Here is a 12351-nt window from a genome sequence, read left to right as displayed (position 1 = left end):
GCAACACTCCACTAATCAGGCCTTTATGTTAGAGTGGCCAGACGGAAGCCACTCCTCAGTAAAAGGCACTTGACAGCCCACTTTGAGTTCGCCGAAAGGCACCTAAAGGACTCTCAGACCATGAGAAACAAGATTTGCTGGTCTGATGAAACCAAGATTGACCTCTTTTTGGCCTGAATACCAAGCATCACGTCTGGAGGAAACCTGGTAGCATCATGCTGTGGGGATGTATTTCAGCGGCAGGGACTGGGAGACTAGTCAGTGTCGAAGGAAAGATGAACGGAGCAAAGTACAGAGAGATCCTTGATGAAAACCTGCTCCGGAGTGCTCAGGACCTCAGACTGGGGTGAAGGTTCACCTTGCACCAGGACAACAACCCCAAGCACACAGCCAAGACAATGCAGGAGTGGCTTCTGGACAACTCTCTGAATGTCCTTGAGTGGCCCAGCCAGAGCCCGGACTTGAACGCGATTGAACATCTCTGGAGAGACCTGAAAATAGCTGTGCAGCAACACTCCCCATCCAACCTTGAGAGGAATGGGAGAAATTCTCCAAATACAGATGTACCAAGCTTGCATACCCAAGAAGACTCGAGGATGTAATCGATGCCAAAGGTGTTTCAATAAAGTACTGGGAAAAGGGTCTGAATACTTATGTAAATGTGATATTTTTAGCAAATGTATTAAAAATACAAAACTATATATTTTTATTTAACCAGGTAGGCCAGTTGAGGACAAGGTCTTATTTACAACTGCTACCTGGCCAAGATAAAGCCAAGCAGTGCGACAAAAACAACAGAGTTACAAACAAACGTACAGTCAAGAACACAATAGAAAATTTAAAAAAATACTTTGTACAGTGTGTGCAAATGAAAAGGAGTAGGGAGGTAGGTAATAAATATGCCATAGAGGCAAAAAAAATACAATTTAGCATTAACACTGGAGTGATAGATGTGCAGATGATGTGCAAGTAGAGATACTGAGGTGCAAAATAGCAATAGGGTAAGTAATAATATGGGGATGAGGTAGTTGGGTGTGCTATTTACAGATGGGCTGTGTACAGGTACAGTGATTGGTAAGCTGCTCTGACAGCTGAAGCTTAAAGTTAGAGGGAGAAAAGACTCCAGCTTCAGTGATTTTTGCAATTTGTTCCGGTCATTGGCAGCAGAGAACTGGAAGGAAAGGCGGCCAAAGTAAGTGTCAGCTTTGGGGATGACGAGTGAAATATACCTGCTGGAGCAGTTGCTACGGGTGGGTATTGCTATGGTGACCAGTGAGCTGAGATAAGGTGGGACTTTACCTCGCAAAGACTTATACTACATGACCTGGAGCCAGTGGGTTTGGCGACGAATACGTTGTGAGGGCCAGCCAATGAGAGCATACAGGATGCAGTGGTGGGTAGTGTATGGGGCTTTGGTAACAAAAGAATTGGCACTGTGATCGACTACATCCAATTTGCTGAGTAGAGTGTTGAGGCTGTTGCGAAATAGGAAGCCAATTATAGATTTAATTTTGGATTGGAGATGCTTAATGTGAGTCTGGAAGGAGAGTTTACAGTCTAACCAGACACCTAGATATTTGTAGTTGTCCACATATTCTAGGTCAGAACCGTCCAGAGGAGTGATGCTAGTTGGGCGGGAAGATGCGGGCAGCAATCGGTTGAAGAGCAAGTACTTACTTTTACTAGCATTGAAAAGCAGTTGGAGGCCAAGGAAGGAGTGTTGTATGGCGTTGAAGCTCGTCTGGCGGTTTGTTAGCACAGTGTCCAAAGAAGGGCCAGAAGTATAAAGAATGGTGTCATCTGCGTAGAGGTGGATCAGAGAATCAACAGCAGCAAGAGCGAGCGACATCATTGATATATACAGAGAAAAGAAATCGGCCCGAGAAGTGAACCGTGTGGCACCCATATAGAGACTGCCAGAGGTCCGGACAAAAGGCACTCCGATTTGACACACTGAACGCTGTCTGAGAGTAGTTGGTGAACCAGGCGAGGCAGTCATTTGAGAAGCCAATGCTATTTAGTCTGCCGATGATTGCGAATGCTGTGATTGACAGAGTCGAAAGCCTCGGCCAGGTCGATGAAGACGGCTGCATAGTATGGTCTTTTATCGATGGCGGTTATGATATCTTTAAGGACCTTGAGCGTGGCTGAGGTGCACCCATGACCAGCTCGGAAACAAGATTGCATAGTGGAGAAGGTACGGTGTGATTCTAAATGGTCAGTGATCTGTTTGTTAACTTTGCTTTTGAAGATTTTAGAAAGGCAGGGCAGGATGGATATAGGTCTATAACAATTTGGGTCTAGAGTGTCTCCCCCTTTGAAGAGGGGGATGACCTCGGCAGCTTTTCAATTTTTGGGGATCTCAGACGATACGAAAGAGAGGTTGAATAGGTTAGCAATAAGGGTTGCAACATTTTCGGCTGATCATTTTAGAAAGAGAGGGTCCAGATTGTCTAGCTCAGCTGATTTGTAGGGATCCAGATTTTGCAGCTCTTTCAGAACATCAGCTGTCTGGATTTGGGTGAAGGAGAAGTGGGGGCCTTGGACAAGCTGCTGCAGGGGGTGCTGAGATGTTGGCCGGGTTAGAGGTAGCCAAGTGGAAAGCTTGGTCAGCAGTAGAAAAATGCTTATTGAAATGATCGATTATCGTAGATTTATCGGTGGTGACAGTGTCTCCTATCCTCAGTGCAGTGGGCAGCTGGGAGGTGGTGCTCTTATTCTCCATGGACTTTACAGTGTCCCAAAACTTTTTGTTATTAGTGCTACACAATGCAAATTTCTGCTTGAAAAAGCTAGCCTTAGCTTTCCTGACTGACTTGGTATATTGGTTCTTGACTTCCCTGAAAAGTTGCATATCGCGGGGGCTATTCAATGCTAATGCAGAACGCCACATGATGTTTTTGTGCTGGTCAAGGGCAGTCAGTTTTTTTTAATGGGGCGTGCTTATTTAAGGTGGTGAGGAAAACACTTTTGAAGAGCAACCAGGCATCCTCTACTGACGGGATGAGATCAATATCCTTCCAGGATACCCGGGCCAGGTTGATTAGGCCTGCTCGCTGAAGTGTTTTAGCGGAGCGTTTGACAGTGATGAGGGGTGGTCGTTTGACCATTATGCACGCAGGAAATGAGGCAGTGATCACTGAGATCCTGGTTGAAGACAGCAGAGGTGTATTTAGAGAGCAAGTTGGTCAGGATGATATCTAAGAGGGTGCCCACGGTTACGGATTTAGGGTTGTACCTGGTAGGTTCCTTGATAATTTGTGTGTGATTGAGGGCGTCTAGCTTAGATTGTAGGACGGACGGGTTGACAAGCATGTCCAAGTTTAGACAAGGGTATGGTTGGATGGGAGTACAGTGGAGGTAAACCTAGGCATTGAGTGACGATGAGAGAGGTTTTGTCTCTAGAGGCACCATTTAAGCCAGGTGAGGTCACTGCATGTGTGTGTGTGTGTGTGTGTGTGGGGGGGGGGGCTAAGGCATATTGAGCAGGGCTGGAGGCTCTTCAGTGAAATAAGACAAATCACTAACCAAAAAGGCAATAGACAAGGTATATTGACATTAGGGAGAGGCATGTGTAGCTGAGTGATCATAGGGTCCAGTGAGTAGCTAGGCGAGCTGGAGACACAGCGATTCAGACAGCTAGCAGGTCGGGGCTAGCAGATAGGCCTCGGGTATGTCGCAACGGAAGAGCCTGTTGAAACCCCCTCGGACGGTTACGTCGGCAGACCAGTTGTTGATCGATCGACGGGAATTGACCTGGCTGAGGCTGGCTGATGTCAGAGTTAACGGTAATGATCGCTAGCAGTGGCTAACTGACTAGTAGCTAGTTAGCTTCTGATGGGGGTTCTGGTTCTAAAGTATAAAAAAGCAGATCCATACCACATTGGGTGAGGCGGGTTGCAGGGGAGTATATTCAGTCCGTAGATGTAAAATGAGATTCAAAATATAAAAAATGTATACAATATATACACGGGACAGGACAAGACAAAAAGAAGACTACTATGCCATCTTGGACTAAATTGAGATCCATACCACATTGGGTATTCCCACCGAGGGTGTAACGTAACAAAATGTGTTAAAAGTCAAGGGGTCCCAATGCACTGTATATACAAAAGTATGTGGACACCCCTTCAAATGAGTAGATTCGGCTATTTCAGTCACATCCGTTGCTTACAGGTGTATCAAATTGAGCACACAGCCATGCAATCTCTATAGACAAACATTGGCAGTAGAACAACCTTACTGAAGAGCTCAATGACTCAATGTGGCACCATTATAAGATGCCACCTTTCCAAGTCAGTTCATCAAATTTCTGCCCTGCTAAAGCTCCCCTGGTCAACTGTAAGTGCTGTTATTGTGAAGTGGAATTGTCTAGGAACAACAACAGCTCAGCTGAGAAGTGGTAGGCCACACAAGCTCACAGAATGTGACCGCTGAAGCGTGTAGCGTGTAAAAATTGCCTGTCCTGCAAAACTCACTACTGAGTTCCAAACTGCCTCTGGAAGCAATGTCAGCATAAGAACTGTTCATCAGGAGCTTCACAAAATGGGTTTCCATGGCTGAGCAGCCACACACAAGCCTAAGATCACCATCCGCCATTGGATTCTAGATCAGTGGAGACACGTTCTCTGGATTGATGAATCACGCTTCACCATCTGGCAGTCCGACGTACAACTCTGGAAATGCTACCTGCCCGAATCCAGTGCCAACTTTAAAGTTCGAGGGAGGAGGAATAATGGTCTGGGGCTGTTTTTCATGGTTTGGGCTAGGCCCCTTAGTTCCAAGTGAAGGAAAATCTTAACGCTACAGCATACACTGACATTCTAGATGATTCTGTGCTTCCAACTTTGTGGGAGGCCCTTTCCTGTTTCAGCATGACAATGCCCAGTCTATGAAGTGAGGTCCATGCAGAAATGGTTTGTTGAGGTCGTTGTGTGGAAGAACTTGACTGGCCTGCACAGAGCCCTAACCTCAACCCCATTAAACACCTTTGGTATGAATTGGAACACCGACTGCGAGCCAGGCTTAACCGTCCAACATCAGTGCCCGACCTCACTAATGCTCTTGCGGTTGAATGGAAGCAAGTCCCCGCAGCCATGATCCAACATCTGGTGGAAAGCCTTCCCAGAAGAGTGGAGGCTATTATAGCAGCAAAGGGGGGACCAACTCCATATTAATGGCCATGATTTTGGAGATGTTCGACAAGCAGGATCCAAATGATTTTGGTCATAAATTGAACCATTATTTTACTAGGCAAGTCAGTTAAGAACAAATTCTTATTTACAATGTCCGGCCAAAACACCAGACGACGCTGGGCCAATTGTGCGCCGCTCTATGGGACTCTCAATCATGGCTGGTTGTGATACAGCCTGGAATCGAACCAGGGTGTCTGTAGTGACGCCTCTAACACTGAGATGCAGTGCCTTAGACCACTGCGCCACTTGGGAGACCAAAGCCTGGCTGAACAACTAGGTCAGAGGACAGAGACATGTCCAGGTCTTTTTATGGAATGATGGAGAACCGGAGATTACATGTAAAAATTTAAATGGCATCCCCATGTACTTGGAGACCAACTGTTCCCTGGACGTGGGCTTTGTCCTGTTCCTCTGCTTATCCCTGGGCCTGCTCCTCTTCATGCTGTTGGTGCTGCTCCATCAGCTGGCCGGGGACTACCTGCTGGCCTTCTGCCATATCATCCATGGCTAGCTGGAGGAGGTTGTGTGGAGGCTGTGAGGAGTGGCAACCCCAGGGGGTGCTACCGCTACGATGGCTTTGCGTTGTACAGTGGGAGAAACAAGCACTTGGTGAAGGAGCAGCTGCTGCCGGGCCTCCATTCATGTGTCTCTGTCTGCGGCACCCACCAAACCCTGTGTGTGCGGAGTCGTCACTACCTGCACAGTAACTGGTGTTCCCTGGAGCTGCGACTGGCCATCCTCCGTCTGCAGGTGGAGCACAGGGACATTCTCATCCTGGTCTTCCTGGAGGACATCCCATTTTGCCAGATGTCTGCCTACTACTGGCTGACCAGGCTAGTTAAGACCTACCTGGACTGGTCCCAGGACCCAGGCCTGCAGCCTGCCTTCTGAGACTGCCTGAACCAGACCCCAGACAGTGACAGAACACACCCATATACTGATGCACTACCTGCAGGCCTACTGTATCCTAACAGGGGCTATTTAGAATTTACAGACATGTTGCTTTTTACATTCTGTTCAGCATTACCTGTATCGTGTACTTTCTTTTTAAATCAACATTGTGTATACAGTATAGTAATGGATTTTTAAAATGTTGTGTTGTTTTTGTTCTCTCTCACTCAAGAGATAGTTGTTTAATTAGTCATTTGCAATGAGCTCAACCACCGTTGAAATGATCATAGATCCGTGATCAACTGCCCAGGTTAATAATAATTGTGATTGATTTAATGTATAGAGTAGCGCCTGTTTTCAGCAGACAAGCCTTGATGTGGCTTTGATCATGTGATGGGGCTGACTAGTAAATAAATAAATAGGACTGAAACTGGTAATGCCTTGTCTGTTTGATACCTAATAAACACAACCTTGGTCTATACAGCACCGGTCTGTGTCAGGTGGTATGTTAAACATGTTGTTCCACACTCACCGTCATCCGCATCAGAGACATTGAGATCAAGGAAACAGGTTCCAACAGGGCTGTCCTCTGGTACAGAGACGGAGTAAGAGTCCAGTCTGAACACTGGAAGGTTATCGTTGACATCCAGCACATTAAAATAGACCCGGACTCTGCTGGCCCCTAAGTCCCTGTGCTTCACTACCACTGTCAGGATGTAGAGTCTCTGGGTTTCGTAGTCCAGGGAGCGTGACAACAGAAAGTCACCGGAGAGACGGCTGAGCAGGAACAGGCCCTCCCCGTCGTCCTCCAACACAGAGAAGATGGTGTTTGTCGATCCTTTGCTAGGCTCTCCTACTTCCACGTTCCCCACTATCGTTCCTGTCAACACATGGAATTAGACAGTACAGTCAGGATGACATTCTCTGAATGGTCTGATGGTTTGGTAACTTACTATTACCAATGCTGGTTCCAATGGCTCAGTGGGGTTAAAGTATGGCGCTGGCAACACCAGTGTTGTGCGTTCATTCCCCACAATGTTTCATCACAATTCTCTTACATGAGGAAGGTGGAGCACCCCAGGAGGTATTTAATCCTCGAACTGAAATAGGCAGGGGAGTTGGTGGAATTTAATTTAGAGCCATGAGGTTTAAAAGAAATACTGAGCATTAACATCTACCAATAACTTCCTAAGCCAATCAGTCAGTCTGAATCAGCCTGAAGACTTCGTAACTGAGGCATGTGACTCTGGATTTAAGAACAAACATGTATGAACAAGCTTAACTAATCAACATTTAAATATCTGACAGAAGGAAAGGTGTAAACACTGCTCTACCTGGTTGTGTGTCCTCTTTCACTTGAAAAGAATAGACAAGTTTGGAGAAGGACAGTGGTGTGAGACGTCTTTGTGGAAAATGTGTAGCGCCTGGCTTGCTGTTGCCATGCCAATGAGATCTCTGATACCAGGAGGACAGAGGGTGCCGCTGCACCAAGGTCATATTGGACCACTTCTCCTGGTTGCTGGCAGCTTGGCTAGCATTGGCCATATTGGAAAATGGCACTCCATATAAAAACATGAAGTTGACAACCTGTTAAAACAGACAAAGCACACCCCAATGGAGGCATTAGAGCGGTAACATTTGTGGCAATACAAAAAAAGTTCATTGCAAACAGTGTGTGACTTTATCAAAATAAATAAAAAATCTTACAAAACATATTATATTAATGTCCAATATGTGTGGTTCAGTATTTTATATAGAAGCAAAAGAATAACTACTCCAGTGTGGATACCACTATATAATTAATGTTGTATATTGAGTAACATTTTGAAGCACAAAACATCTATGGTAAACTGAAACCTTCATCAACCGGAACAGACACTTCTTAGTCCCTCAGTCTGACACAAAGAGGTGAAAACAGCCTTTGTGGCATACCTTTTCTGAAGGTAGTAACATTATACTTTGAATTGGAGGCGCTGCACTTTAGCTGCTCCACTTCTTTCTCGATTTCTCATTCACAGCACCAGAGACCAGTCTTGAATGTTTCATTCGTCCCCTCCCCCGGGATCCTGCCTTTTGACAATCCCTATAATGCCAACTTGTTCTATTACTTCAGATAGAGTGAGAGGACTCTATAACTGTTTCTGTCTGCTGCTTTCTCAGTATTTCAATTGGAAAACTTTTCTGTTTGAACAGGAGTTCATAGCCAGCCAACCTTTAAAAAGTCCAACACAGCAGTTTTTATCTCAATATCAAATGACTTCTGGGTAACAATGAAGTACCTTACTGTAATTGTTTTCAATTCAAATGGTAAAAAATAAAAATGTGGAAATATATAAAGTACAGGAAATCACATTTTAGACTGCACTGCCCCTTTAGGGTACATGGTTTCTTTGGAATTTGGAACCGACTCCAAAGCTACAGTGGACTACAACTAGGCAATACAAGACTAGACTTTCAGGACCTCAGGTGAATAATAGAGATCATATGAAAGCAGGTTGAATAAAACAGAAAATGTTATAGAATGCAAAATAACATGTAGGGCTATGGAGCTCTTGAAAGTCCTGAATGATTATCGTAATTCGAGGAAACTTACCATTAGATAAAAAATAAAAGTTTTCCATTTGATTAATGATCCAGCAGTGTCCATTTTCGTGATCAAAGACACAATCTTAACCATTTGAGCGCAGTTACCTCTCCATTGGTGTTTTCACACAAGTGATGATAGTGAGAAAACCGCATGCATTTAGATCACATAAATGTTTCCAGGGGGTACGGTCCGTGCTGGCGGCATTCATGTAGCCTAGTCAAATCGCAGCACAGGCAAGGGGAAACTTGTTGGAGCCTATCGCGGGTGAAAAGAGCTAACAATGAGCCGAATGAGCTACTGTCACCTACAATTGAACGTCTGCCTGAACATGCTGACCACACCTCTCGCGTTACGTGCAAAGCCATGCAAAATCAATTTACACATACATGTTAAGCTTCGAACACACCGACAGCTTTATTGCATTTTGGTACAACAGAATTACATTAATTTCCAATGAAACGCTGCGTTTCAAATCATACCAAATCAAATTGTATTAGTCACATGCACCTAATACAACAGATATTCACCAAACAGTGAAATGCCTACTTCGGAGCCCCTAACCGACAGTGCAGTTTCAAAAAATATATGTATAAGAATAAGAGATAAAAGTAACACGTAATTAAAGAGCAGCAGTAAAAAATAACAATATATACAGGGGGGTACCGGTACACAGTCAGTGTGCGGGGCATCGGTTAGTTGAGGTAGTATGTACATGTAGGTAGAGTTATTAAAGTGACTATGCATAGATGACTACAGACAGTGACAGTGGTGTGGGGAGGGGGGCAATGCAAATAGTCTGGGTAGCCATTTGATTAGATGTTCAGGAGTCTTATGGATTGGGGTAGAAGCTATTAAGAAGCCTCTTAGACCTAGACTTGTGACGCTCAGGTACCGCTTGTCATGCGGTTGCAGAGAGAACAGTCTATGACTAGGGTGGCTGGAGTCTTTGACCATTTTTAGGGCCTTCCACTGACACCACCTGGTATAGAGGTCTTGGATGGCAGGAAGCTTGGCCCCAGTGATGTACTGGGCCGTTCATACTACCCTCTGTAGTGCCTTGTCGTCGGAGGCTGAGCAGTTGCCATACCAGGCAGTGATGTAACCAGTCAGGATGCTCTCGATGGTGCAGCTGTAGAACCTTTTGAGGATCTGAGGACCCATGCCAAATCTTTTCAGTCTCCTGGGGGGGAATAGGTTTTGTCGTGCCCGCTTCACGAATGTCTTGGTGTGCTTGGACCATGTTAGTTTGTTGGTAATGTGGACACCAAGGAACTTGAAGTTGTCAACCTGCTCCACTGCAGCCCAGTCGATGAGAATGGGGCGTGCTCGGTCCTCTTTTTCCTATAGTCCACAATCATCTCCTTTGTCTTGATCACGTTGAGGTAGAGGTTGTTGTCCTACCACCACACGGCCAGGTCTCAGAACTCCTCTCTATAGGCTGTCTCGTTGTTGCCGGTGATCAGGCCTCCCACTGTTGTGTCATCTGCAAATTTAATGATGGTGTTGGAGTCGTGCCTGGCCGTGCAGTCATGAGTGAACAGGGAGTACAGGAGCGGGCTGAGCACCCCTGAGGGGCCCCTGTGTTGAGGATCAGCGTGGCGGATGTGTTGTTACCTACCATTACGGGGCGGGCTATCAGGAAGTCCATAATCCAGTTGCAGAGGGAGGTGTTCAGTCCCAGGGTCCTTAGCTTATTAATGAGCTTTGAGGGCACTATGGTGTTGAACGCTGAGCTGTAGTCAATGAACAGCATTCTCACATAGGTATTCCTTTTGTCCAGGTAGGAAAGGGCAGTGTGGAGTGCAATAGAGATTCCATCATCTATGTATCTGTTGGGGTGGTATGCAAATTGGAGTGGGTCAAGGGTTTCTGGTATAATGGTGCTGATATGAGCCATGACCAGCCTTTCAAAGCACTTCATGGTGTGAGTGCTATGGGTCGGTAGTCATTTAGGCAGGTTACCTTTGTGTTCTTGGGCACAGGGACTATGGTAATATGCTTGAAACATTTTGGTATTACAGATTCAGTCAGGGACAGGTTGAAAATGTCAGTGAAGACACTTGCAAGTTGGTCAGCGCATGCTCTGAGTACATGTCCTGGTAATCCGTCTGGCCCTGCGGCCTTGTGAATGTTGACCTGTTTAAAAGGTCTTACTCACATCAGCTACGGAGAACGTGATCACACAGTTGTCCGGAACAGCTGATGCTCTGCTCTCATGCATGCTTCAGTGTTGTTTGCCTCGAAACGAGTTTAGAAGTAATTTAGCTCGTCTGGTAGGCTCGTGTCACTGGGCAGCTCTCGGCTGTGCTTCCCTTTGAAGTCTGTAATAGTTTGCAAGCCCTGCCACATCTGACAAGCGTCGGAGCCGGTGGAGCACAATTCAATCTTACTCCTGTATTGACGCTTTGCCTGTTTGATGGTTCGTCGGAGGGCATAGCAGGATTTCTTATAAGCGTCCGGATAAGAGTGCCACTCCTTGAAAGCAGCAACTCTACCCTTTAGCTCAGTGCGGATGTTGCTTGTAATCCATGGTTTCTGGTTGGGGTATGTACGTACAGACACTGTGGGGACGACATCATCTATGCACTTATTGATGAAGCAAGTGACTGATGTGGTGTACTCCTTAATGTGGTGTACTCCTGTGCTTCAACCTGAGGAAAAGAGCAGAGAGTGGGAAGAAATGAACCTCACTGCTCAAATTTCAGAGCTGGTTCAAGATGCTGAGTCTTGTCACAACTTCCGGACTTGTCTCCCTGCGCTGCGGTGCAGTTTGTTGCTAATTGGCTACCTCCCAACTTTACGTTTTTTACTTTTCCATTTTTAATAACCGTTGAATTTAAAAAAAATCCCCTTGCTCAACTTTTTTTCATTCAACTTTTTCACTCCGGATGCTTTATCTGGACATGGTTCTACAGGACCTCCACCAGCCGAAGGTAAGTAGTAACATTAACATGATGCCATCTAATTGCAGTCACTGTACTCATAATACACAGGAAAACTATTACCTTATGGTGAGGATAGCCGTGCTGCAAGCCCAGCTTCATATGCAATCATTAGACAATGGTAATTTAAGTTTAGGAAAGGATGAAACTGTGTCTGTGCCACCAGTAAGTACAGATAGTAGTATAAATCCCCTCGTACAGTCCCCGCAGCTGGACATTTACATTACATTACATTTAAGTCATTTAGCAGACGCTCTTATCCAGAGCGACTTACAAATTGGACAATTTTCTCAAGGCTTCCAGAAAGAAATGTTGTCGGAAATGCTCAACCGGTGTCGCTCATTCAGCTGACAGAAACGTTCAATTGGTTCTCCCCATTAAGTATCGAGTCGGAGTCAGAAGCCGAGCCTTCTCTGGTCTCTGGCCACCGAAGCCTCCCACCATTACCTCTGACAAATTGAAAACCCTAGTCATTGGCGACTCCTTTATTAGACTTAAAACGAATCATCCAGCGCTCATACACTGTTTACCAGGGGGCATGGCTACCAACATAAAGGATAATCTGAAGAGGGTGCTAGGTAAGGCTAAACCTGGCGAGTGTAGAGAGTATTTTGTGCGATTTTGTTATCTAAGTCGGCACCAACGTTAGGATGAAACAGTCAGAGGTCACCAAGTACAACATAACTTCAGCACGTAAATCAGCTAGAAAGATGTGTCGGCATTGAGTAATTGTCTC

General features: G+C 45.6%; 1 protein-coding gene across 1 annotated transcript in view; it reads right to left on the bottom strand.

The window, feature by feature from the left end:
• The window catches only part of LOC123994797 (protocadherin Fat 4-like), a 30197-nt gene extending 22060 nt beyond the window's left edge, over positions 1-8137 (bottom strand). The window contains exons 1-3 of the mRNA XM_046297789.1: positions 8019-8137; positions 7421-7673; positions 6619-6966 (exon numbers count right to left, since the gene is read on the bottom strand). Coding sequence (XP_046153745.1) covers positions 6619-6966; positions 7421-7673; positions 8019-8039 — 622 coding nt within the window. The 5' untranslated portion in view covers positions 8040-8137. The remainder of the gene's footprint in view (positions 1-6618; positions 6967-7420; positions 7674-8018) is intronic.
• Positions 8138-12351: the final 4214 nt, after the last annotated feature.

Source organism: Oncorhynchus gorbuscha, linkage group LG14 (genome assembly GCF_021184085.1).
Source record: "Oncorhynchus gorbuscha isolate QuinsamMale2020 ecotype Even-year linkage group LG14, OgorEven_v1.0, whole genome shotgun sequence".
In the NCBI taxonomy this organism is placed as follows: domain Eukaryota; kingdom Metazoa; phylum Chordata; class Actinopteri; order Salmoniformes; family Salmonidae; genus Oncorhynchus; species Oncorhynchus gorbuscha.
This window is presented reverse-complemented; position numbering and strand designations above follow the sequence as displayed.